Raw genomic sequence first — 21,666 nt, forward strand, 5'->3', positions numbered from 1 at the left:
CTCCTCTGCGCCTCCATAACACCCTTAAAAAAAAAAAAAAGAGCAACACATAACCTCTCTCATCATGTATTTTACTAAAATTACCTCTTTGCAGTCAGAGAAACTGGGTTCATATCCTAACTCTGCTACTCATGATCTTGGGCAGATGACTTCACTTTTGTTGTAAACCTCAGTTTCATCATCTGTAAAATGGGACTCATAGTACTTCACACCCCATAGATTCACCATGTGGACTCCATGTGTTCAGATGTGTTTAGAACAGTGCCTGACACTTAGCAGACCCTCTAAGTATAAGCTATTACCATTTTAATAAAGGCAATAATATTAATGTCATTATAAAGAGACTATCATGGCAGTAAAATGTGGTAATATGTGACAAAGGGCCTGGAACCATGAATGCCCAGTCCTCAGCTGCTCGGCTCTAAGCATTTTAAACTTAACAGAGCAATATATCTGAGAACTAAGAGGCTGTAGTCTAAGAACCAACTCATTTTTCAAAGAATTCAAAACTGGTGGTAGAATAATAGTCATGCAAAGTCTAGAGGAATACATTCTAGGTCATCAGACAACGCTCATAATCTTTGATATTTGTAAAGCGTTAGGCAGCGTACAAAGTGCTTTTTGATTCATTATCACCTCTGATCCCTGTCTTATCTCAACAAGGAGGACAGGGGTTTTTTTTGTTTGTGTTTTAATCTCTTCCTTTACAAGTACTCAGGTTCAGAGAGGCGGCATGACTTGGCCTGAATTCCACGTCCAACAAGTGGTGAACCAGGGTTTCAAGCCTGAGTCACCTCGTTCTAAATCTAAACTACGCTGGGGCATTCTAACACCCTAGGGCTTGGTTGCGCTTGGTGAGGAGGCACAGGTATCCAGGGGTGGAGAAACTGGGTCCCATGGAGGACGAACATGTACCCCATTTTCTTTAACCGCCCCCCCCCCCAACAGTGCTGCCATGCTCTTTCCTCTGGCCTCCTGCAGAGAACGGGGTTTAGTTTCTTTCAGAGACATTAGCCCCAGTGCTTTTGAAGTCACTGTTCTGTTTCTAGGGGAGACTGTGGGCTGTCGGGGTTTCATCAGGCCCCTGTGTGTTTCTTTCCCTCCCTTGGTTTGTCTCAGCCTGTGTCATTGGCCACTGGGAGTTGTCAGCGAGTCTAATCCACCCTCCTGGTACAGAGTCCAGGCTGCGGCTTCTTCAGGGGTCACTTGACTACTGGTCCCTTGGAGGACAGGATCCTGCATGACAGAATGTGCTCACCTCTGGGCAAGTTTCCTCTGCAGAAAATGGCCTGTCTTTTTTTTTTTTTTTTTAAATTTGTATGACTTTATTTTTATTTTTAAAATACCTATTTTTATTTATTTGGCTGTGCCAGGTCTTCAGTCTTCACTGGGGCATGTGGGATCCATTTCCCTGACCAGGGATCAAACCCGAGGCCACTGCATTGGGAGCGCGGAGTCTCAGCCCCTGGGCCACCAGGGAAGTCCCTGGTCTCTCTTTATGCTAGCAGAAGAGACCAACTCGAGGGACAGAAACGCGTCTTTTAGACCTTGCAGCGGAGCAGGCAATGGCACCCCACTCCGGTACTCTTGCCTGGAATACCCCGTGGATGGAGGAGCCTGGTAGGCTGCAGTCCATGGGATCGCGAAGAGTCGGACATGACTGAGCGATTTCACTTTCACTTTTCACTTTCATGCATTGGAGAAGGAAATGGCAACCCACTCCAGTGTTCTTGCCTGGAGAATCCCAGGGACGGGGGAGCCTAGTGGGCTGCCGTCTCTGGGGTCACACAGAGTTGGACACGACTGAAGCGACTTAGCAGCAGCAGCAGACCTTGAAGAGCAGCACAGCTGTTTCTAATACCATTTACTGATGTGTGACATACACACACAGACGCACACCTCACCCCACCTGTATAGCGCATGGAATTTTCATCAGCTCATAAGGCCAGCACCCAGATTAGTACCACTCACAACCCTGCTGGCAGTGCCCCTCCTGTCTCTGCCCCTCGGGGGTAACTGCTGTCCTGACTTCTATCAGCAGAGGGCCTCACCTGACATGCTGGCTCTCACAAGGTGATGCTTTGGTACACATTGTGAGCCGGGATGACTTGGATCATTTCGGGGTGTGAGCATAGCTACGACAGCAGCTCAGACTGTTGTGCCTTTACTGTGAGTCGTGCCCTGGGCTAAGCACCTAATTCCCACAGCAGCCCTGTGTGGTTGCTTCCACTCCTGTTTCGCAGGTGAGAAGGCTGAGGCTTGGGAAGGAGAAAGATCTTGTCCATAGTCCAAAGTATGTGGTGGAGGCAGGATCTGAACTCAGGGAGCCTGGTTCCAGAGAACTTGGACCCTGGCCACTGCTTTGCCATCTGAGCTCATAGGAACTTTCCCTTGGCTTCCAGATCGGCCATCGGGACTTTGACGTGGAGAAGCGTCTTCGGAGGGACCTCAGGAGGACTCACGCGCTGTTGTCAGACGTGCAGCTCTTGCTGGGGGCCATGGAGGACGGCAAGACGTCGGTCAGCAAGGAGGAGCTGGAGAAAGTGCAGAGCCAGGTGGGTGTCATGGGCCTCTCAGAGCTGGGTGGGGAGGGTACTGCAGCCGGCAGGGGGATAGTGGTTCTCCTGCCCAGATGTGGACGCGGCCACAGCCCTGACCTCTGACTTTCACACACCTGTGGAGAGGTAGGGGGCATGGGGGGCTGGGTGGGTCATGTAGATGTGATACATGAGGACAGGGATTTATAAGTGACTGGGGAGCCTGCTCCCTTCTTTACGGCTGAAGCAAATGAGGTTTGCAGCCTTGGGCAGATCAGGGCCCTGGGTGGAATGGTGAGCACAGCACGTCTCTGTGCCTGTGTGTGTCTGTGTCTGCCTGCGTGTGCCTATGCGTGGTGACCAGCAGAGCTGGGTGTGAAACAGATAGCGCTGATAATGCAGTCCTACATGAGTATCGTCATCTCCATTCACAGGCGGGGGGACGGGGTGGCAGAGGGGGGATGTGACCCATTGAGTCTCACAGCTAGACGATGCAGAATCAGAATTTAAACCCAGATTTCCAGACCCCACCATCCCTGGCTGCCTCAGAGGAGCACTGGCAGCGGATGGGAGGTGAGGCCAGGAGGGAGCCGACCACCTCAGGAGACATGATGGGCATGGACTATCCTAAAAGTTACCGCTTAAAGTCCCCTGTCCTGGGCAAGCCCTCAGTCCCAGAGAAACCGGTCAGTCATTTTCTTTATGGCTGTGGCAGAACATTAGAATCACCTGTGCTTGAACGTGTCCTCCTCCCTCTATCCTTGTGGTATCCCTGGGGAGGGCGAGTGGTATTGTGCCCACTTTATAGATGGGAAGACTCTGCCTGGAGGTGGGAAGCAGTGCACCCAATGTAACACCTCAGGAGGGCGGCAGGGTTGGAGTTCAGATCCAGGGCTCATGAGTCCAGGTGCAGAATCTGGGCGCTCTTTTGCCTCGCTTCTCCCTGCCTGTGTGACCAACCAGGCAGATGGAGGAGCCGAGCCGCCTCCGTCAGGCGGGCAGGGTATCCACGCACCCAGCCGTCTCTCAGGCACCTCAGGTCCATGCAGCCCCCTTGGCAGAGGGCCCTGTGTTCAGCCCGTCTTACATCAGAATATTCCTGATGCCATCCAAGCCCTCCTCACCCCAGAGGTGAATGTTCTTGAAAAGGAACCGCGGTGGTTTTGTTGCTTCTCCTTTTCTGATTTTCTTTTTTTTAAGTGTTCATGAGAAATCTCCCTCTGCAGGGTTAAAATGTGTGTTCTTGGAAAATAGTGGTATTTAATGAAGGCGCCTTGTGCTGAATCAAAGAGCTTCATTCTTCTGAAAGTCCTTCTTCCCTGTCTCTGCGTCCGGCTCCTATCAAAGGGAATTCACAGCCTTGGCTTTCTGTGGCCGTTGTCATGGAAATTGTTATAAGGATGGGACTGCGCGGACCAGAGGTCGGGGTACAGTTGCTTTGGCTCCCAGCACACGTGTCCCGGATGCTGGAGTCAGAGCTAATCAAATAAAGCAGCAGTGACACTGGGCACTGCTGGCTCTCCTCTCCCAGGTATGGGAGTTGTCCTTTACCTGAAGGCTCCGGGGACAGAGGCAGGGAGCACGGGCGGGAGGGGAGGAGAGAGCTAGGCTTGCTGCATCGTCGGTGCTGGGGAGGTGCTGAACTGTTCCTTTCATCCCTTCACTCAGTATTTATGCAGCATCCCCCCGGGTGCCCGGCAACGTGCTAGCTGTAAGTGCATCACGGTTAGCAAGAGAGGAGCGGTCCTCTCCTCCTGCAGCTGGCGTCTGATGGGAAAGAGGACCGCAAACAATGATGCAAATAAGCAGAAGCATCCCACCCCTTATCCAGGTAGTAAAGGGAACAAGCAGAGTTACCGTCAGTAATAGAGGGAATAGGGAATTGTGCAGGGTCTCATTTAGCTTGGATGGGTCAGCTAGCCTCCCCTGGGAGAAGGAGAAGCAGGCAGCGGCCATAACGTGTGGGGCCCAGAAGGTTTGGATTCTATTCCAGCGGTGATGAGAAGTCTTTGGGGCATCCTGAGCGGGGTGTGACACAGTCTGATTCACGCCTCTGTGTGAGGAGTGGATTGAGGAGGGCTGAGCGGGTGCCGTTAGGCTAGTGTATCCCTCTGGGCTGGATGAAATGGTCTCTGGGGTTAAATGGAGACAGCAAATGGAGGCACACTGGGGGCTAGTTTGAAGCTGATGGGACTGGTGGGTCAGGTGGCAATGAGAAGTGTATTTATTTAGATCATCTTCACCAGAACCCTGGGAGGTGAAGATTTCTGTTTTTGAGCCATTTCACTAACTAGGAAACAGGTTCTGAGAGGCTGAGTGACTTACCCGAGGGCACACAGCAATCTATATCTCAGTGCCGCCAGTTCTATACCATGATGTTAGCGTTTTTCTAGCACCTACCATGTGTAGGCATTTCCTTGGAATTTCAGAGTCCCCAGACTTGACTGCACATCACGTAACAAGCGTTGTTTAAAAATCACAGATTTCTAGATCCCCCTTCCTCCTTTGTTTCCCTTTGTTGAGACCCAGCATCTACGTTTATAACAGTCGGCATGAGGGAATTCTGATGCTGGTCTTAGGACCACCATTTGGGAAACATGGGTTCTGTTTATCCTTCAAAACACCCTTTCAAGTCCCATGGCACAGGCCCATTTTGCAGATGAGAAGACTGACAGTGAGATTATATTAGTTTGACAGAGCCTAGTTCAGCCAGTTTTCAAATCCGTTGAATGTTGAGTAAGGGGAAGTGGTTCCAGCACTTGTTAGTTTTGTGGCCTTCACTGCGTGCCAAGACTTCCGTGAGCCCTCCTCCTAAATCAGAGCACTGTCCTCTCCTGGTGGCCCAGGCATGCATGTGTGTGGGGGGCTGGGGGACCGGTGATGAGGTGCTGCCAGGACAGGTTTGAAGAGCTTGAACACCCTCCAAAGCCTCTAGGCTCACTAACCTTGGTGCCAGGTAACCTAGAGAAAGGTTTTCTCTCAGGGCAGATATGAAGGAATGCGTTTGAAAGCACCTCTCAGCGAGCAGACTGTGTACATTCAGTGAGTGCTGATGCGGTATCAACTCTGGGATGATTTGAGGCCAGGCAGTGGGGATAAGGAAGTGCCCTTCTCAACAGGGACTCCCGGTCCAGGGGGAGGCCGGCCTCAGAGGAGACTGTTGCCAGCAGGGTGACAAGATCTTTACTGGGGGAATGTTGCTGTTTAGTTACTAAGTCATGTCTGACTCTTCTGCGACCCCCTGGGCTGCAGCCCACCAGGCTCCACTGTCCGTGGGATTCTCCAGGCGAGAATACTGAAGTGGGTCACCATGCCCCCATCCAGGGGATCTTCCCCACCCAGGGATCGAACCCATGTCTCCTGTGTTGGCAGGCGGTTCTTTACCACCGAGCCACCAGGTTAGCCCCTGGGGAAGTGTTGGGGGGTTAGCTAATTTCACTGTGGGAGAGGGGCTCGTGGCTTCAGCTGTCGTCTTAAAGATGGAAGTGACTGGCCGGCTGAGTAAGGCGCATGTGGGTGTTCTGGGAGGAAGCACTAGCGTGTCCAAGAGCAGAGGCAGGCAGCGAGATGGAGCATGCTCAGTTGCTCATTGTATCGCTGGTGTATAGTGTCCCCAAGGTAAGGGCAGAGAGGATAATGCCGCTCCGTGAGGCTGGCGTCAGCCCGTGAATGGCAGAGCCCTGGCTGCAGAGTTTGGGCCTTATCCCAAAGGTGATGGGAGCTACAGAGCAGGCAAGAGTGCAGTCAGAAGTGCTTGCGAAAAGCGGCAGGCTTCAAGGCCAGCAGAGGCAGTGACGTGTGGCACGCCCTGCCCAGCCAGAGGCGTGGGAGGGTCTTCCTGGAGTAGTGGGCCCCCACCTTGTTGGCACCAGGGACTGGTTTCGTGGAAGGCAATCTTTCTAGGGACCAGGCTGGGATGGTTTCATGATGGTTCAAGCGCGTTACACTTCCTGTGCACTTTCTTTCTGTTCTTTTTACATCAGCTCCACCTCAGATCATCAGGCGTTAGACCCCAGACGCTGAGGACCTCTGCCGTAGAGCATCTCCCAGGGCCCCTGGGTTCTTCCCATGTGGACAAGCAGCCCCTCTGCCCCTCGCCCCACCTTCTAGAATCCTGAGAAAATTGTCTCTTTCTACCCAGTCTCCCTCCATTGGAAGACTCGGTGCTGTCTGAGTTAACACTTGAGGCTTAAGACCCTGTGATAAAACACGGAAGACACACACCTCGTGAGTTCTAATCCCACCTCTGCTGTTTAACTAGTTAGTTGTATGATTCTGAGTAAGTCACCCTGCCTTTCAGAGGTTCCTTTTTCTTACTGAGGAAAAACAGTCATGATATTCCCAGCTTTGGGGCTGGGAGAAAGCACCCTAGACCCTGGATTGGAAGGAATTCCCTAAACTGAAACCTGTCAGGCAGTGATTTTTAAATGCAGGGCTGCCCACTGGCTCCTACATCCCCCTACCCCCCACCCCGAGTTGCCTGGTGGAAGACTTTGGATTCTGGCTGGGATTCTACGCGACCTGGTGGAACAGGTGGACAAGGCAGTGTGTGGGGTGGGTCTAATGACACACGTTCTTTAGGAGCAATTACTAATTAATTCCCAGGGAATGTTTCCACTGGAAACAAACTAATCTGGAGACAGAAGCAATCCCAGCCACCAAGATATATAATTGAGATAATCGCTATGCATAAATAACATCTGTGAGCAGCAGATGCCGGCACCTGGCTCCCAGGAGGAAGTGGAGGATGCTCTCTGCTCCAGGCAGCGGCTGCCTTTTTTTAAAAAAAAAATTCATGCCTTTGACCTTTGCCTACTCTGGAAAGGAAATATGTCATTTGTGTTTTTTTTTTTTTCTTTTGGTTAAACGGAAAAGAGTTTGCCCCGAGCTCTTCAGTTGTTTACTTAATTCCTGCCGGGGGCTGTCTTCCCCCTTCCTGCTGAGGACAAAGCTGTCGCCAGGCCTCAGCCATTGGGCCCCCTGCAGAGCTCTGGCACCCCGCCCCTGCCCACCTGCCCCCTTCTCAGCCCACACCACCTGCGTGTCTCATTGGGCATTCTCTCATCTGCCGGCCTCCCGTCTTGCGCAAACAATCTTTCTGCCACCTGATCTTTGAGGAGAGATTTTTTAAAATACAAATACCATCTGGTTCTTTGCATTTGGGATCCGTCCGAGGCACAATCCACCTCCCTCAATTTGACCTTTAAAGATGCACAGTGCAGGACTTTCCTGGTGGTCCAGTGGTAAAGAATCCACCTGCAAATGCAGGGGGCGTGGGTTTGATCCCTGGTCTGGGAAGATCTCACATCCCACAGGGATCCCACGTGCAACTAAGCCCTCGGGTAGGCCCATTGGGCCTGGTGCGTCTTCCGCACAGTGGACTCCCAGTGGTTCCCATCAGAGCACAGAAGACTGAGGGTCTCCTGTGCCCTTAACCAAGATGGTGGTCCTCGGGCATCACCCGCGCTTCCACAAGACATTGAAAATAACTAATGGACTCTCGGAGGGTCATCCCATTGGAGTCTTTAGTGTGAGCGGACACTTTGGGAGCATGTCTCTCCAGCCCGGAACCATGGAACAGGTGGTTTGTTAGTGGTTCTGGATGTTTTATTTGAAGAGACTTTCTTAAAGATTATGTTGGAGTGAATTGATTCAATATTAGCATAACCTCCTATCAGAGAGAGATAAAGACCGAATTGTAATTGGTTAAAAACATGGTTATCAGCGGCCTGTTCACCCCACAAATATTGACACTTCCAAGGCTGTGATGAAGTGGGAAGAGGCTGGTTTCATGGCAGACAGGGAATGCCAGCTATGCTTAGCCCTCGAAGCATAGATGAACTGTTCAGCTGTAGGGGGCCAGCCCCTCAGAGACCCTGGCCCCCCCTGGGGCCATCGCTACCATGGGAACGTGGACACCGATGGCAGACATCCATGGTTCACACTCAGCCAGTCATGGGGCCCAGCGCTGAGAGGTCATGACCTAACTCTGTGCCCCCAGCCCACTTCAGTGTAGCGAGTCCCTCGAGGAGAGGGACCTGTCCTCTGGCGCCAGAGCTCTGCACGTGAGCAAGGCCTCACCGGGTGGCGGAGTCCCCGCAGGAAGCAGCCAGCATTCAGTAGTCCCTTCTCTGTAGCAGGAAGCTCAGCATATGAGAACCCCACCCAAAGTCACAGAGTTTGGGGGGCAACTGGGATGCATTTTATTTATTTATTTATGTATTATGTGTGTATTGGTCATGCCGCACAGCACGTGGAATCTCAGTTCCCCGACCAGAGATCCAACCTGAGCCCCCTGCCTGGGAAGCCTGGAGTCTTAACCACTGGACCACCAGGAAGGTCCCTAGGATGTACTTTAAATAATGTATCTTGAAAGAATTTCCAGTGTACCAAAGAATTATAAGGATAGTTCAAAGGATTCCTTTAAATCCTTCACCTAGATTCCTCAATTTTTAAATTTTTGCCATGTTCGCGGTATCGTTTTCTCACTAAATTACATCCTCTGAATTATTTGAAAACGAGTTACAGACAGGCGATCTCTTTACCCTTATCAAAATTGGAAATTTTAGCATGGATATTCTAACCCAGGGGTCAGCGAACTCAGGCTCACAGGCCAAGTCCAGCCCCTGCTGCCTGATTTTTCATTTTCGTTTTGTTTTGCTTTGTTCTTTTATTACAGCCTGAGAGCTGAGAGAGGTTTGGTTTTAAATGGCCACATTTAAAGTTAGATAAGTACCTGCATTTATCCTTCCATTTTGCCTCTAGGCCTGCAGAGCCTAAAATACTTTCCAGCTTGCACTTGAAGGAAAACTTTGCTGACCCCTTATACTATCTGCTGACTATTCTGATTTTACCTGTTGTTTTACTCACATTCTTTGTAGCCATTTTTCTCCCTGTTCAGGATCCAGCCTAGACTACGTCACAGTTGCGTTCAGTCTTGTGACACTGTCCATAGAGCCTCTGTCTTTGTATTTTATGACACTAGAATTTTGGAAGAGTTCAGGCCAGTTGTGTGGTAGAAACTTCCTCCATCTGGGTGACCTAGAATTGGAAGCCGTGTTTTTTATTTCAAAGCTGCTTGGATTTGTGTGGGTCTGAGGGTGTTCCTGGGACACGAGACTTCTGATCTTAAAACCAAAAAAGTTCCAGGCAGACAGGGATGAACCGGTCACCCTAGAGCCAGAGCTTCAAGTCCTAAGTAATTCTGGGGAAGATAAAAGGGCCCTCCCTCTGGGCTCTCCCTAAGACCTTTTGTTCTCAAAAGGTTCCCACAGGTTTAAGGGAGAGGCCGATGAGCCAGATGCTGATTTAAGAGCCATTTCTTGGTTCATCATCTGCTCCTGCGGCTCCTGACCTGCGTTCCCACCCTCCGCCTGTTCCCGTTCCGCACCCCTGCCTCCCCGCCAACCCCGTCTTGCTGTCCTTGGTCCACTGATGCAGATGAGACTGGCTGAGGACACTGCGCGTGGTCACTGGGTCCTTCTCCTTGCTGGTTTCTAACTGCATCACAGTTTAGCCCCTTTGCTGTTGATGGGCATGTAATTCATCTAGACTTAGAGCCATCATGAACGGCCAGGCAGTGGGTGGCCTTGGGAGGGGGTGTCCGGGGCTCCTATAGCCACACGAGGCGGTGGGCAGCTCGGGGCAGACAGCAGCCCTGCTGAATGGGGCTGATTTAGCAATGCACTGAGCTTGTCTCGCAGCCTCGCTCCCTCGGCGCATGGGTGTGCAGTCCCTGCCGCAAGGCCCAGTGACCCTTCAGAGCCCCTGTCCAGTGGGAAGACAGATGTGGAGGTGCTCAGATGCTATGCTATTTAGGGGAGCACTGGGGAGCTGGAATATCACTAAAAGGGGGGCATGAATGGATGGGGGCAGGGAGGACCTTTTTTGAGTATTTTATCCTGCTTTTTCAAGTTTGTATTTTTTTTTTTCTTTCTCTCTTTGGAGTGTGTTACAAATCCATCATCCCCAGAGGGAAGGCAGGAAGGAAATTCTTGAAGTCTGTTCAGGTTCACATGTAGGACCTGTGCCGTCCTTTGGTCCTGTAATACAAAATTAGAAAGGGCTCCTAAACTCTCAAACAGACTTCAAACAAGTAAAAGGAGACCGGCTTTACTCAGCAGGTGGTAAACACATGACACGGGGCTTACAAGGAAAAGCTGTGTGTTTAAAAGCGACCTCAGGTCACTTCCTGGCTCCAGTCATCATTTAATAGCTGTGTGACCTTGACAAGTTAACTGGAATATCACAAAGGCTCTCTGAGCCTCAGTTTCCTCGTCGGTAAAATGAAGACAAGAGTCAGTATGTGTTGCAAATTAACAGACACGTGGTCAGCATCCACAGAGAGCAGATACTTTTATTGCCCTACTCATCATGATGATTGTTACTACTCTGAGATGAGGATGGTGGAAACAGTAAATCCTCAGAGGGCATTTCAGTGCGTCGATAAATGATAGTCCTCTAGCACAATGTAAGGAACGCCATAGAAGGTTTAGAATGTGCCCAAGTGATTGGAGATCAAGGACACAGAGGAACCACCATACGGCCTTAGGAAATTTCCCTGGAGGCTGCTGTCATCCAGCTTCTGAGCTGGACAGACCATCGGTGGACCTGACCTGATATTTTTAGTATGTTTGCATTTAATACATTTGTTCTCTATCAGGGCTGTCTGTAGTTTGAGATGTTGGTGACTGCCTCCAGGGAAAAGCTTCCTACTAAAGGGTAACTCTTCTGGGCATGATGCTGGGCCACCACGGGCCAGGGTGTGTTGAGATTAGCCCGCCAAAGCCACCATTTCTTAGAACACTTCCCATGGCATTTGCTCTGCGGTATTTTTAAATCCTCTGAGTTGTTCAGTCAGACCCAGAAATCCAGGTTCTGACCACTCTGCTGAAATATCAGAATTTTTCCTCTTTCCCTAGCTCATTCTGTGTGTCAAGCCAACTCGTCTCGTAGCTTAATAAGTCCAAAGCAAACATTTTACCTCGGGTATTTAGAGCGGGCAGATGGCGTCGCACGGGAAAGCAATGCTATTCATCGGTTTGTAGTTGATGCCTGTGTGCTGGGAATCTCAATCGCCCTCCCTCCCACTGAATGAGAGGGGTGGGTGTTGGAGAGAGAATGCCTGAGACAGACTCCGCAGCAGAGAAAGGCTGTGTGCAGAGGGGGCTGGTGGTGGCCCAGAAACAGCATGGTTTTTTTTTCTTCAGCTTGGGTTGAGAGTCTCACGGACTTGACTCTGACCTTGGGCAAGTCACTCCCCTGCCCAGGCTGATTTCTCCCCTGCATGGCTGTGGTGGGCTACAGTCGTGATAAACCTCAAGGCCTGCACGGTGTCTGCTGTGGTTGGTGTCGAAAAAATCTCATCCTGTCTTCATCTCCCCACTGAATAATAGTGAAGGGGGACTGTCTACACACAGAATAGTAAATACACGGCTGTTACGCTGTCGCAGGGTTTTGGAGGGAGCTACTTGGATCCAACTTTGGGCACAAGCAGCGAATACTGTCACCCAGGTTCCAGGTGTTTACTCTGTGGCTGACTCTACGTATGTATTAGCTCTTCTGACTCCCTCACTCACCTGGTATCTGGGTTCCAGGGAACAACAGCACAGCTCACAGTTCATTAAGCAGAAAAAGGGATGTGACGGGCTGAAATATCTGAAAGGTTCTGAGGCTACGACTGCCTTCAGGCTTGGCTAGGGCTAAGTGCTCCAGTCATGACATCAAGAATGCATCTCGTGCCTCAGCATCTTGAGGTCACCTTTTATTCTTAGGCAGGGGCAGGACGGACACTCCAGGCTTACATCCTGTATCAGAAGAAGCTGTGTCTATAGTCACAGCCAGAATCCTGGTGTCAGTCTTGCTATTGTCCCACAACTAACCCCTGAGGCCAAAGAAGGCGGTGCTCTAACTGGCAAGTCTGAGTCTTGAGCTTCTCCTCTGGGCTCGAGGGAGGGGTGTCAGCCCCATCACAGACATCTGAGGGATGGACATTCTTTGCAGAGAAGATGGGGGTGCTGTGATCCGAAGAGAAGAGAGTAGGCGTGTGCAGTCATATCGCCAGATTCCCGTTCCGGAGCCGGTGGGTGGGGGGACCGCTGTTACAGAGGAGTGCAGCTCACCAGCGGCTTGGGCGCGAGAGGAGATGAGCCTCATCCAGTGTGGGAGCGCTCTGGGTGCCTGGGGGCTGCCGAGCACGCAGGGGAGGAGTCTTAGCCCTTGGGAACCTGGTGTCTGGGCTGCCTGACGGCTAAATCGCTTCTCCGCCCCACCCGTCATTTCCCCAGAAACAGCAGCGAGAGTGGTGGCTGACCCGAGCCGAGTGTATTGCTGTCAGGGTTAAGGGAGTGAACGCGGAGCTATGCCTGGCACAGAGCAAGGGCTCGGATGCCTCTCCCACGTGCTCAGCAGCCCCCCAGGCCGCTGTGGCGCTCCCATCCTGGGTGCCGTTGTCCTCCTCTCGCCCTCGAGAGCTCAGGCTTCCAGGGCCTGCAGGGTCCTCCCACACTGTCTAGGAGTCAGGACCTCGCCGTGCCCGCCCAGGCCGGGGCCGCGGCCCCCTGCGTTCCTGCACAGGGTGGCCACTGGTCGCGGTCTCCTGGCTCAGCGGCTGGGGAGGAATGGATGCCCTGCCTTGTGCAGGTGCTGGGACGGGTGGCTGATCCAGCAAGTGGATGGTGGGGTGACTGGACTGCCCTAGGGGGAGAGGAGCTTCTGGCCATTACAAGCATTGTGGTGCTCTGTGCCCATGTACTCTGCACATTATTGTATTGATGTTGCAAGAAGCAAGACTTGAGAGGAGAGAAACCGTGAGCTTGTAGGGAGATCAAGTGGAAGATCAGTCAGTCGGCTGTTTCGCTGAGAGCCTGCTGTGGGTCCCGCCCCCACCCCAGGTCTAGAGGGGGTGGAAATCCTGGGGGCCTTTTCTCCGCCAGCCCTCCCCACCATGGTGGGGTCCTGCCTGGAACCCAGGAAGGCTTATCCACGGGGACGGGTGGTGACTTGGAGCTGATGGGTGTGCTGGCTGCTGCCCCCGGGATGCTCATTGCCATCGTGACTGTGGGGCTGGCGGTGGGACTCCGGCAACCTTCCAGGGGAGCCGCTGCTCTCTGACCGCTCCACCTGGACCTCCCCCCTCCCCCGGGGAAGACACCTTCAGAGCGGCGGTGGCCACGTTGCAAGCCCGAGGGATCTGATCTCAGCCCTGCCGTGACTTCCTCCCGACTTCATAAAAACATCAGTCACGCAGCCTCAATATGGAAATAACGTGCAGTGAGTTATTCTTTCACTACGTCATCCATAATGGAAAATCAGCCCGAGATGGCCCTGTATTTCTTCCCGCTCCCTAAAGTGTAATAAATTGAAATTTTTAAAGCTCGGCATTAACACAGCTCGTCAGCAGCATCCCTGGGCCTTCCCCGGGGGAGTCCGTGAGCTGGGGTAATTTCCGGTGTTGCCCATCCAGACCCAGTGAAACCTGGGCCTGCTTGACTTGCTTGACTCTGGGGCCAGCACCCTCCCTCCAGCCATCCCAGTCTTCCAGGAAGCCTAAAAGCCTTCCCTGGGATTGTGGTCCAGGCCCTGCCTCACTGGCCCCATGACCACGACACCCTGGCCTCTCTGGCACTCTCTTCGCCTCTAAAAGGGGGTTGGAAAGTCCTCACTTCTCAGGCTAGTCAGTGATGAAAGTGAAAGTGAAAGTTGCTCAGTCCTGTCCAACTGTTGGCGACCCCATGGACTATACAATCCATGGAATTCTCCAGGCCAGAACACTGGAATGGGTAGCCTTTCCCTTCTTCAGGGGATCTTCCCAACCCAGGGATTGAACCTGGGTCTCCCGCATTGCAGGAGATTTCTTTACCAGCTGAGCCACTAGGGAGGCCGAGAATACTGGAGTGAGTGGCCTTTCCCTTCTCCAGCGAATCTTACCAACCCAGGAATCAAACTGGGATCTCGCGCATTGCAGGCAGATTCTTTACCACCTGAGTTATCAGGGAAGCCCAGTGATGAAAGAGACAGCAGCAATCTCCACCATTCCTGTTTGGGCATTGCCTCAGCACCAGGCGCTGTGCTAAGCATGCTTGGGTTTTCACTGATTTATTCTGCACTGGTCCTGGAATGTGACCAGCCCCATGCTATAGATGAGGAAGCTGAGGCGCGGTGTGCTCAGTGACTGGCTGAAAGGCGGACGGTCCAGGTCTGACCCCACCCACGGTGCACCTGGCGCCTAGAGGGGCCAGCATGGCTTGGTTTCCTGCCGCTTCCCTTCAGTGTGAACTCTTTCCTCCCAGGAAGGCTCTGGTCTCGATGTGTTTCCTCAGTGGACTCAGAATCCGAGTTCTGTCGATCCTCCCTGATCTGTCTCCCTGTCATTCTGCAGCCCCACCTGGCTTAGGTCACGTGACAGGACTGAGTGGCTTCTGTGGTCACAGCAAGCCCCTGGGCTATATTCTCTGCAGTTGGAGTGCTCTCTTTATTTTAATCCATCCTGCTCTTTTCAGAGTGTGGCTTTCCATAAGGGGCAGCAGAGTATAATGGTTAAGGGCTTGGGCTCTGGGGTTGAACCAACCAGGTTTCCCTGCTGCTGGCCATGTGCCTGGAAGCGAGCCACTTCACCCCCATGAACCTCTGTTTCCTCCAAGGTCAGCTGGTCCTCACAGCGACACCTTGTCTCCTAGGGACCTCGTGGGGTGTTGAGAAGCCAGGCAGATAGAGGCCAGGTACTGGACACCGTCCCCAGGCAACAGTAGCAGGTGTGCCCACTGATGCCTGAACCATCAGGAGCCAGATAGTCCCCTCTCCAGCCTGACAGGAGCTGAGACCGACGCCTGCAGCCCCATGTGCTGCCCGCGTGCCACCTCTGCCCCTCTGCCTGGGGATGGAGGAGCTGTCTCTTGCCCGGCTTGCTCCAGGGAGCCTGGGGAAAGGAAGGAGCATGTCGATATGTGTGCATGCTCAGTGGATAAGTCGTGTCCGACTCTTTGTGACCCCGTGGACTGTAGCCTGCCGGGCTCCTCTGTCCATGGGATTCTCCAGGCAAGAATACTGGAGTGGGTTGCCGTTACCTTCCCCAGGATATCTTCCCTACCCAGGGATCGAACCTGTGTCTCCTGCATTGGCAGGTGGATTCTCTATCCCTGAGCCACCAGGGGACAGAAAATACAGCCTTCCCTCTGTGGGGTTCTGAGGGCCAGTGGCAGCATGTTGACGAAACCCTCCTTCAGCCAAAGGCGGGGCTCAGCAGATGGGAACTGCGTCGTCTGTGGGCTCCACTTACAATGACTCTCCCTTGCTTCCTGGACCTGAGCCGAGCGACTCGGCCTGGCAGGGCCCCTGCCGGACACCTCCTTCCACTGCTAGTTATCTGACATCATCTCCCATGCTGGCCCATCTGCTCCTGCCTGCCCGTTTCTTTTGTTCCTTGTACACCGTCCTGTGTAGACCCTTCCATTTCTCCCCACTTCCTTTCTGACTGAAGCACTCCACCAACCTCTTCCTGAAGGACTACAGCAGCATCCTCTCTGGCTGCCCTGTTGCTAATTTTGTCCACAAAAGTGCATCCTCCCATGGCAGCCAGAGGGAGATCATGCTGCCTTCCTTAGAGAGTGCGGCTTTCCTGCAGACTGAAAGAAACCTGAGCGCGGCACCCTGGCTCACTCCTCAGCATCGCCGCCTCCTGGCCCTCCCTGTGAGGCTGGCCAGCTATCAGTTCAGTTCAGTTCAGTCACTTAGTCGTGTCTGACTTTACGACCCCATGGACTGCAGCATGCCAGGCTTCCCTGTCCATCACCAACTCCCAGAGTTTACTCAAACTCATGTCCATCGCGTTGATGATGCCATCCAACCATCTCATCCTCTGTTGTCCCCTCCAGCCTTTAATCTTTCCCAGCATCAGGGTCTTTTCCAGTGAGTCGGTTCTTCGCATCAGGTGGCCAGAGTATTGGAGTTTCAGCTTCAGCATCAGTCCTTCCAATGAACACCCAGGACTGATCTCCTTTAGGATGGACTGGTTGGATCTCCCTTCAGTCCAAGGGACTCTCAAGGGTCTTCTCCAACACCACAGTTCAAAAGCATCAATTCTTTGGTGCTCAGCTTTCTTTATAGGCCAACTCTCACATCCATACATGACTACTGGAAAAACCATAGCTTTGACTAGACGGACTTTTGTTGGTATGACCAGCCATACTGGCTGCCTTTCTGTTCTGCAGCACCAAGCTCCTTGCTGTTCCTGCCTCAGGACCTTTGCACTTCCTGTTGCCTCCATTCAGAGAACCTTCCCACTGAAAGCTCCACCTGGCTATTTCCTTTGCATCTTTTAGGTGTTAGTTGCATCAAGTGCCTCTCCTTAATGAGGCCTCTGAGTTGTGCCTGAATCGAGGACTGGCTTTGTCTTGCCAGCCTGCAGAGGAGCCGTCCACCCCACCACCCCCTGCCCTGCCTTCCCAGAGGCCCTGGAGTCACCTGCTGGGGGGATGAGCCCATGCCTGACTTCTCATTTCCTCTGTCGATTATGCTCTAATATCGCCAATTACCTCCTCTGCTCCACATCATTTTTCTCAGTGTGTCTTAGTCCCTCCCAGTTGCTGAGGGAAATGGGTCACCGCGCCCTCCCCACCCAGCCCAGCACGGGGCCCTACTGCAGAAACACACTTTCCTTACAGCCTTGAGGATGGAGCTTTGGGGAACTGTGGCTGCTGGCAGGGCGTGGGGCTGGGATTAGAGGCACTGGGCCAGGAAGCTGCGGGAGGAGGCTGGGGCCTTGGTTTCCCGGCTGTGCGCTGGGGGTATTAGCGGCACACACCTCCCAGGTCTGCCCTAGGACTGACAGGTGATACTGGAACGAAGGCAGCCTGCCTGCTCCCCAGCTCCAGTGTCGTTACTGTGACGCTAACGTCGGGCTGAGCTCCCCGATGTGCTGAGAAAGATGAGCGTGGTCCCAGGCGGCCTTTCCCCACAGAGACCCCCTTGGCCAGCTGTCCTCGGGGCGTCCTCTGCCCTGGGCCCCCATTTTCCTTACAGTGATCAGTGGGGCCTCTTCGCTGGGTGGTTTCAGGGAGCTGATTGTGTGCATGCCATTTCAGGAGAAGTCTAGCTTGCCTTTTTCTCCCCCTGTCTGTTGGCACCAACCTTAATGTCATTTACTATTTTGGAGGGACCGTGGCCTGGCAGTTGAGGAAGCAAGCTGGTCTGGACGATTCAAGTGGTGTCGTTGCTCCTTGCAGCTGTGTGACTCCAAACAAGGCTCCAGCCCTCTCTGAACCTTAAGTGCTTGCCTTCAGTGATTTATACGGCAGTTTTCTGCTCAGAGATTGTAGGGTTCAGAAACCGGGGGGATGCTCAATTGCAGAACAGACTTAGGGTTTGTGCACGAATGTGGTTTCTCCAGTGGAAAATGTTTGTCCTCTGGGGCCACAAAGGTCCTTGTACCCACCCCCTTGGCCCCACTCTGCCAGCATAGGGGGCCTGCTGTGTGCAAGTGGACAGAAGAAAAAGAAAGGTCGAGAAAGAGAAACTTGAAGTCAGTGGCTCTTAACCTTCAGGAATCTAGTGAAGTCATGTACCAGGAGGTGCTCACACATAGAATATTTTGCATACCATTTAAAAGGGGGTTCACAATTCTGATTAAAAACATCTGCTTGGCAAGTGCCCACTGAATGAACTATTTAGCACCTCCTGTAGGAAGCCTTCCAGGCCCCCATCCTGTGTTTCAGGGTCTTCATGTCCTCCTCCTCCTTGTACCCTCAGAGGGGCTGTCATTACCTGTCCCTTCCTGTGTCCCCCGTGGGAGGGCAGGGGCCATCATGACTGTTCTGTGTGTGCCAAGTGCTGAGTGAGTGGCAGCAAACACCCGCTGAATGGGTGGGGGCTCGCCCCTGGCACTAAATCGGGGGTGGCCTGGCCTTACTTTGTGGGGCAGGGCTTCGTCAGTGTCGAGTGGGCTTGGAACCCAGCCGCCTCTACTGCACACAGCTCTGCTGCCCCCTGTGTGAGTTGAAGAACCGTGAAGATGGGAGGGTCGCCGGCACTCCCCTCCCTGGAAGGGCCGGGGCCAGGCCGGCAGGGAGGGCCGATCAAGGGGGCCACCTCATGAGACCTTTCCCCTCCCCTCTCCCCCTCCTGCCGGGTCCAGCTGGAGCAGAGTGAAGCCAAGTGTGAAGATGCCTTGAAGACCCAGAAGGCGCTGACGGCGGACCTGGAGAACATGCATAGCGAGCTGGAGAGCATGACCCGCAGCAAAAGCCTGGTACCTGTGCCTCCCGGGGCGGGGCCGCCGCGAGCACAGCGGGAGGGCCCGGGGCACGCCCTGTGCTGTGCACGGAGGTCCAGGCGCCCCTCGTAGACCCACTGAGTGCTCGGCACTCGGAGAGTACTGGCAGCTTTCTCCGAGCTGAGCGTGATCGAGGCGTCGGGGGTGCGTGTGAGGGTCAGCTGTGTGAAGGGAAGCAAGGCGGACCCTGTGGGCCCAGGGTGCTCAGCCCCGGGGGACACTTCCAGTCTGAACCTGTCGTTCGCTCAGCACCGGAACCGCAAGTGGGAGTGCAGCCGTCTGTTGTGAGCCCACACCATGCCCGCCACCCCCAGTCACCTGTGGTAGACCCACTGTGCGCTCACCACCCCAGGAGGGCACGTGGTCACTGTTACCGGGCTACTTCTTCAGGTCCAGACTTCCAGGCGGAGCCCGTTTGGACTCACTCCTAAAAGGACCCCAGCCATCTGGGATCTCAGCACTGAACAGGGACAAATGACCATGCATCACAGATCTATTATGCTGGTGAAGACTGGGTGTGGTTTCTGTGCGCCCTCTCTGGGTGTACAGGGTCGGCTTAAATTTATACACAATATGTAAAACCCTAAAGTTTAGGTGGAGCTAGAGAGTTACCAGCAAAAGCTTATATCTGGCCCTTTTGTCCCAGGTTTGGTTGGTGCTAGATCGAGGGGAACCTGCCCATAAACACTGACACACACTCGTGTACAGGGACGAATGTACACGCTCACATACAAGGTCACAGACGCACCTCCAAATAAAGACCCCTGTAGGTAAAATAAGCGTCTAAGTTTAGCTATAGTTACTGAGATTACTCACGTGTGCACCACGCACACTTAAACTGTATATGCGTAGATTCCTGGGTGGGCTTACAGACCATCCACGCACACATGCTGCACTCATGCAGCCAGCCGCATGCCTGCCTAGTGTGCACACACGTGTGACATGCCCACAGGAGGTGCTGACACAGCTGAGGCCTCCCTTTCAGGTAGATATTCACTCACCCGACACACCCATGGGCAAGCGTCCCTGCTGCTCATCACCCCCTCCCCCCCGCAGACCCTCCCCCGCCCCCTCCTACCTCACCTGCCCTCATCCTGCTCTGCCAGGTGGACGAGCAGCTGTACCGGCTGCAGTTTGAGAGGGCGGACCTCCTGAAGCGCATTGATGAGGACCAGGACGATCTGAACGATCTCATGCAGAAGCACAAGGACCTCATTGCTCAGGTAGTGGCCTTGGGCAGAAGGCGGCTTGGCGGGCGGGCGGGGACAGTGAGCAGGCAACTCAGTCGGGCCACTCTCTGGTCTCAGGACCTTGGAGGATAAACCACAAAGGTAAATAGGAATCATGACTCAAACTTACTTTTGTTCAAGATGGACATTTATTTGTTGATTTACAAAAGCAGTAAATTAGTACTCCCAGTATAAATACTGTAAAAGAATAAATACCTGTGGAAAAGAGAAAGCAAGGAGCCCTCCTCCCCTCTGGAATCCTCTCTGGGGATAGTCACAGTCAGCCATTTGGCTCAGCTCTTTCTTAAGGACTCTCCATTGCCTCATTTAGTCTTCAGACAGACCCTATGTAGAGGGTCTCAGCAGAGACCATCAGCCAATTTTACAGATGGGGACACTGAGGTGCAGAGAGGTTCTGCAGCTTGCTATGACTGGAATCCATGTCTGGAACCCCAGTTACCTGACCTCAAATAGTACTCTTCCCTCCGAATTCTGGCCCTAGTGCCACAGCCGTCTCATTCCATCTGGGCTCTCAGGGCGTGTGATAAGGTGCTGGACAGTTGACCGAAGCTATGGGCTGTGGCGTGGGAATGAACTGCTCTCGCTGAGATCCTGGGGGGATGTGAGGGGCCCTTTAGAACTAGCTGTTGTCATAGACACTCTGTGATGTGCACATATCTGTGGGTGGGAGAACAAGGGACTTCCAGCAGAGCCTGTGGTCTCAAGATGACACTTTTCATCTCACCAGTCTGCTGCTGACATTGGGCAGATCCAGGAACTGCAGCTGCAGCTGGAGGAAGCCAAGAAGGAGAAGAACAAGCTTCAAGAACAAGTATGTGCTCACAGCCGCCGTGTGGTGGGGGAGGGCCATGGGGACTGCTGTTCACCCACTCGGTTGTCCACTCAGCTTCAGTCACACGGCAGATGAATCGAGGACAGTTCCAGAAGACACGCACACCACTGCCCGTGCTTGTTCACACCCACAGACACGCACACACACACACACACACCACTGCCCATGCTTGTTCACACCCACAGACACGCACACACCACTGCCCATGCTTGTTCACACCCACAGACACGCACGCACACACACACACACACACACTACTGCCCATGCTTGTTCACACCCACAGACACGCACACACACACACACACACCACTGCCCATGCTTGTTCACACCCACAGACACGCACACACACACACACCACTGCCCATGCTTGTTCACACCCACAGACACGCACACACACACACACACCACTGCCCATGCTTGTTCACACCCACAGACACGCACACACACACACACACCACTGCCCATGCTTGTTCACACCCACAGACACGCACACACACACACACACACCACTGCCCATGCTTGTTCACACCCACAGACACGCACACACACACACACACACCACTGCCCATGCTTGTTCACACCCACAGACACGCACACACACACACACACACCACTGCCCATGCTTGTTCACACCCACAGACACGCACACACCACTGCCCATGCTTGTTCACACCCACAGACACGCACACACACACACACACACACCACTGCCCATGCTTGTTCACACCCACAGACACGCACACAGACACACACACACCACTGCCCATGCTTGTTCACACC

At 53.3% G+C, this 21,666-nt stretch overlaps 1 protein-coding gene across 3 annotated transcripts in view; it reads left to right on the forward strand.

The window, feature by feature from the left end:
- Positions 1-21,666, forward strand: part of MYO18B (myosin XVIIIB) — a 242,074-nt gene that overhangs the window by 146,601 nt on the left and 73,807 nt on the right. For all 3 annotated transcript variants that reach the window (XM_060400839.1, XM_060400838.1, XM_060400837.1), the window contains 4 exons: positions 2,403-2,555; positions 18,667-18,780; positions 19,911-20,027; positions 20,782-20,865. In XM_060400839.1, the coding sequence (XP_060256822.1) occupies positions 2,403-2,555; positions 18,667-18,780; positions 19,911-20,027; positions 20,782-20,865 (468 nt within the window). The remainder of the gene's footprint in view (positions 1-2,402; positions 2,556-18,666; positions 18,781-19,910; positions 20,028-20,781; positions 20,866-21,666) is intronic.

Source organism: Ovis aries, chromosome 17 (genome assembly GCF_016772045.2).
Source record: "Ovis aries strain OAR_USU_Benz2616 breed Rambouillet chromosome 17, ARS-UI_Ramb_v3.0, whole genome shotgun sequence".
NCBI lineage: Eukaryota > Metazoa > Chordata > Mammalia > Artiodactyla > Bovidae > Ovis > Ovis aries.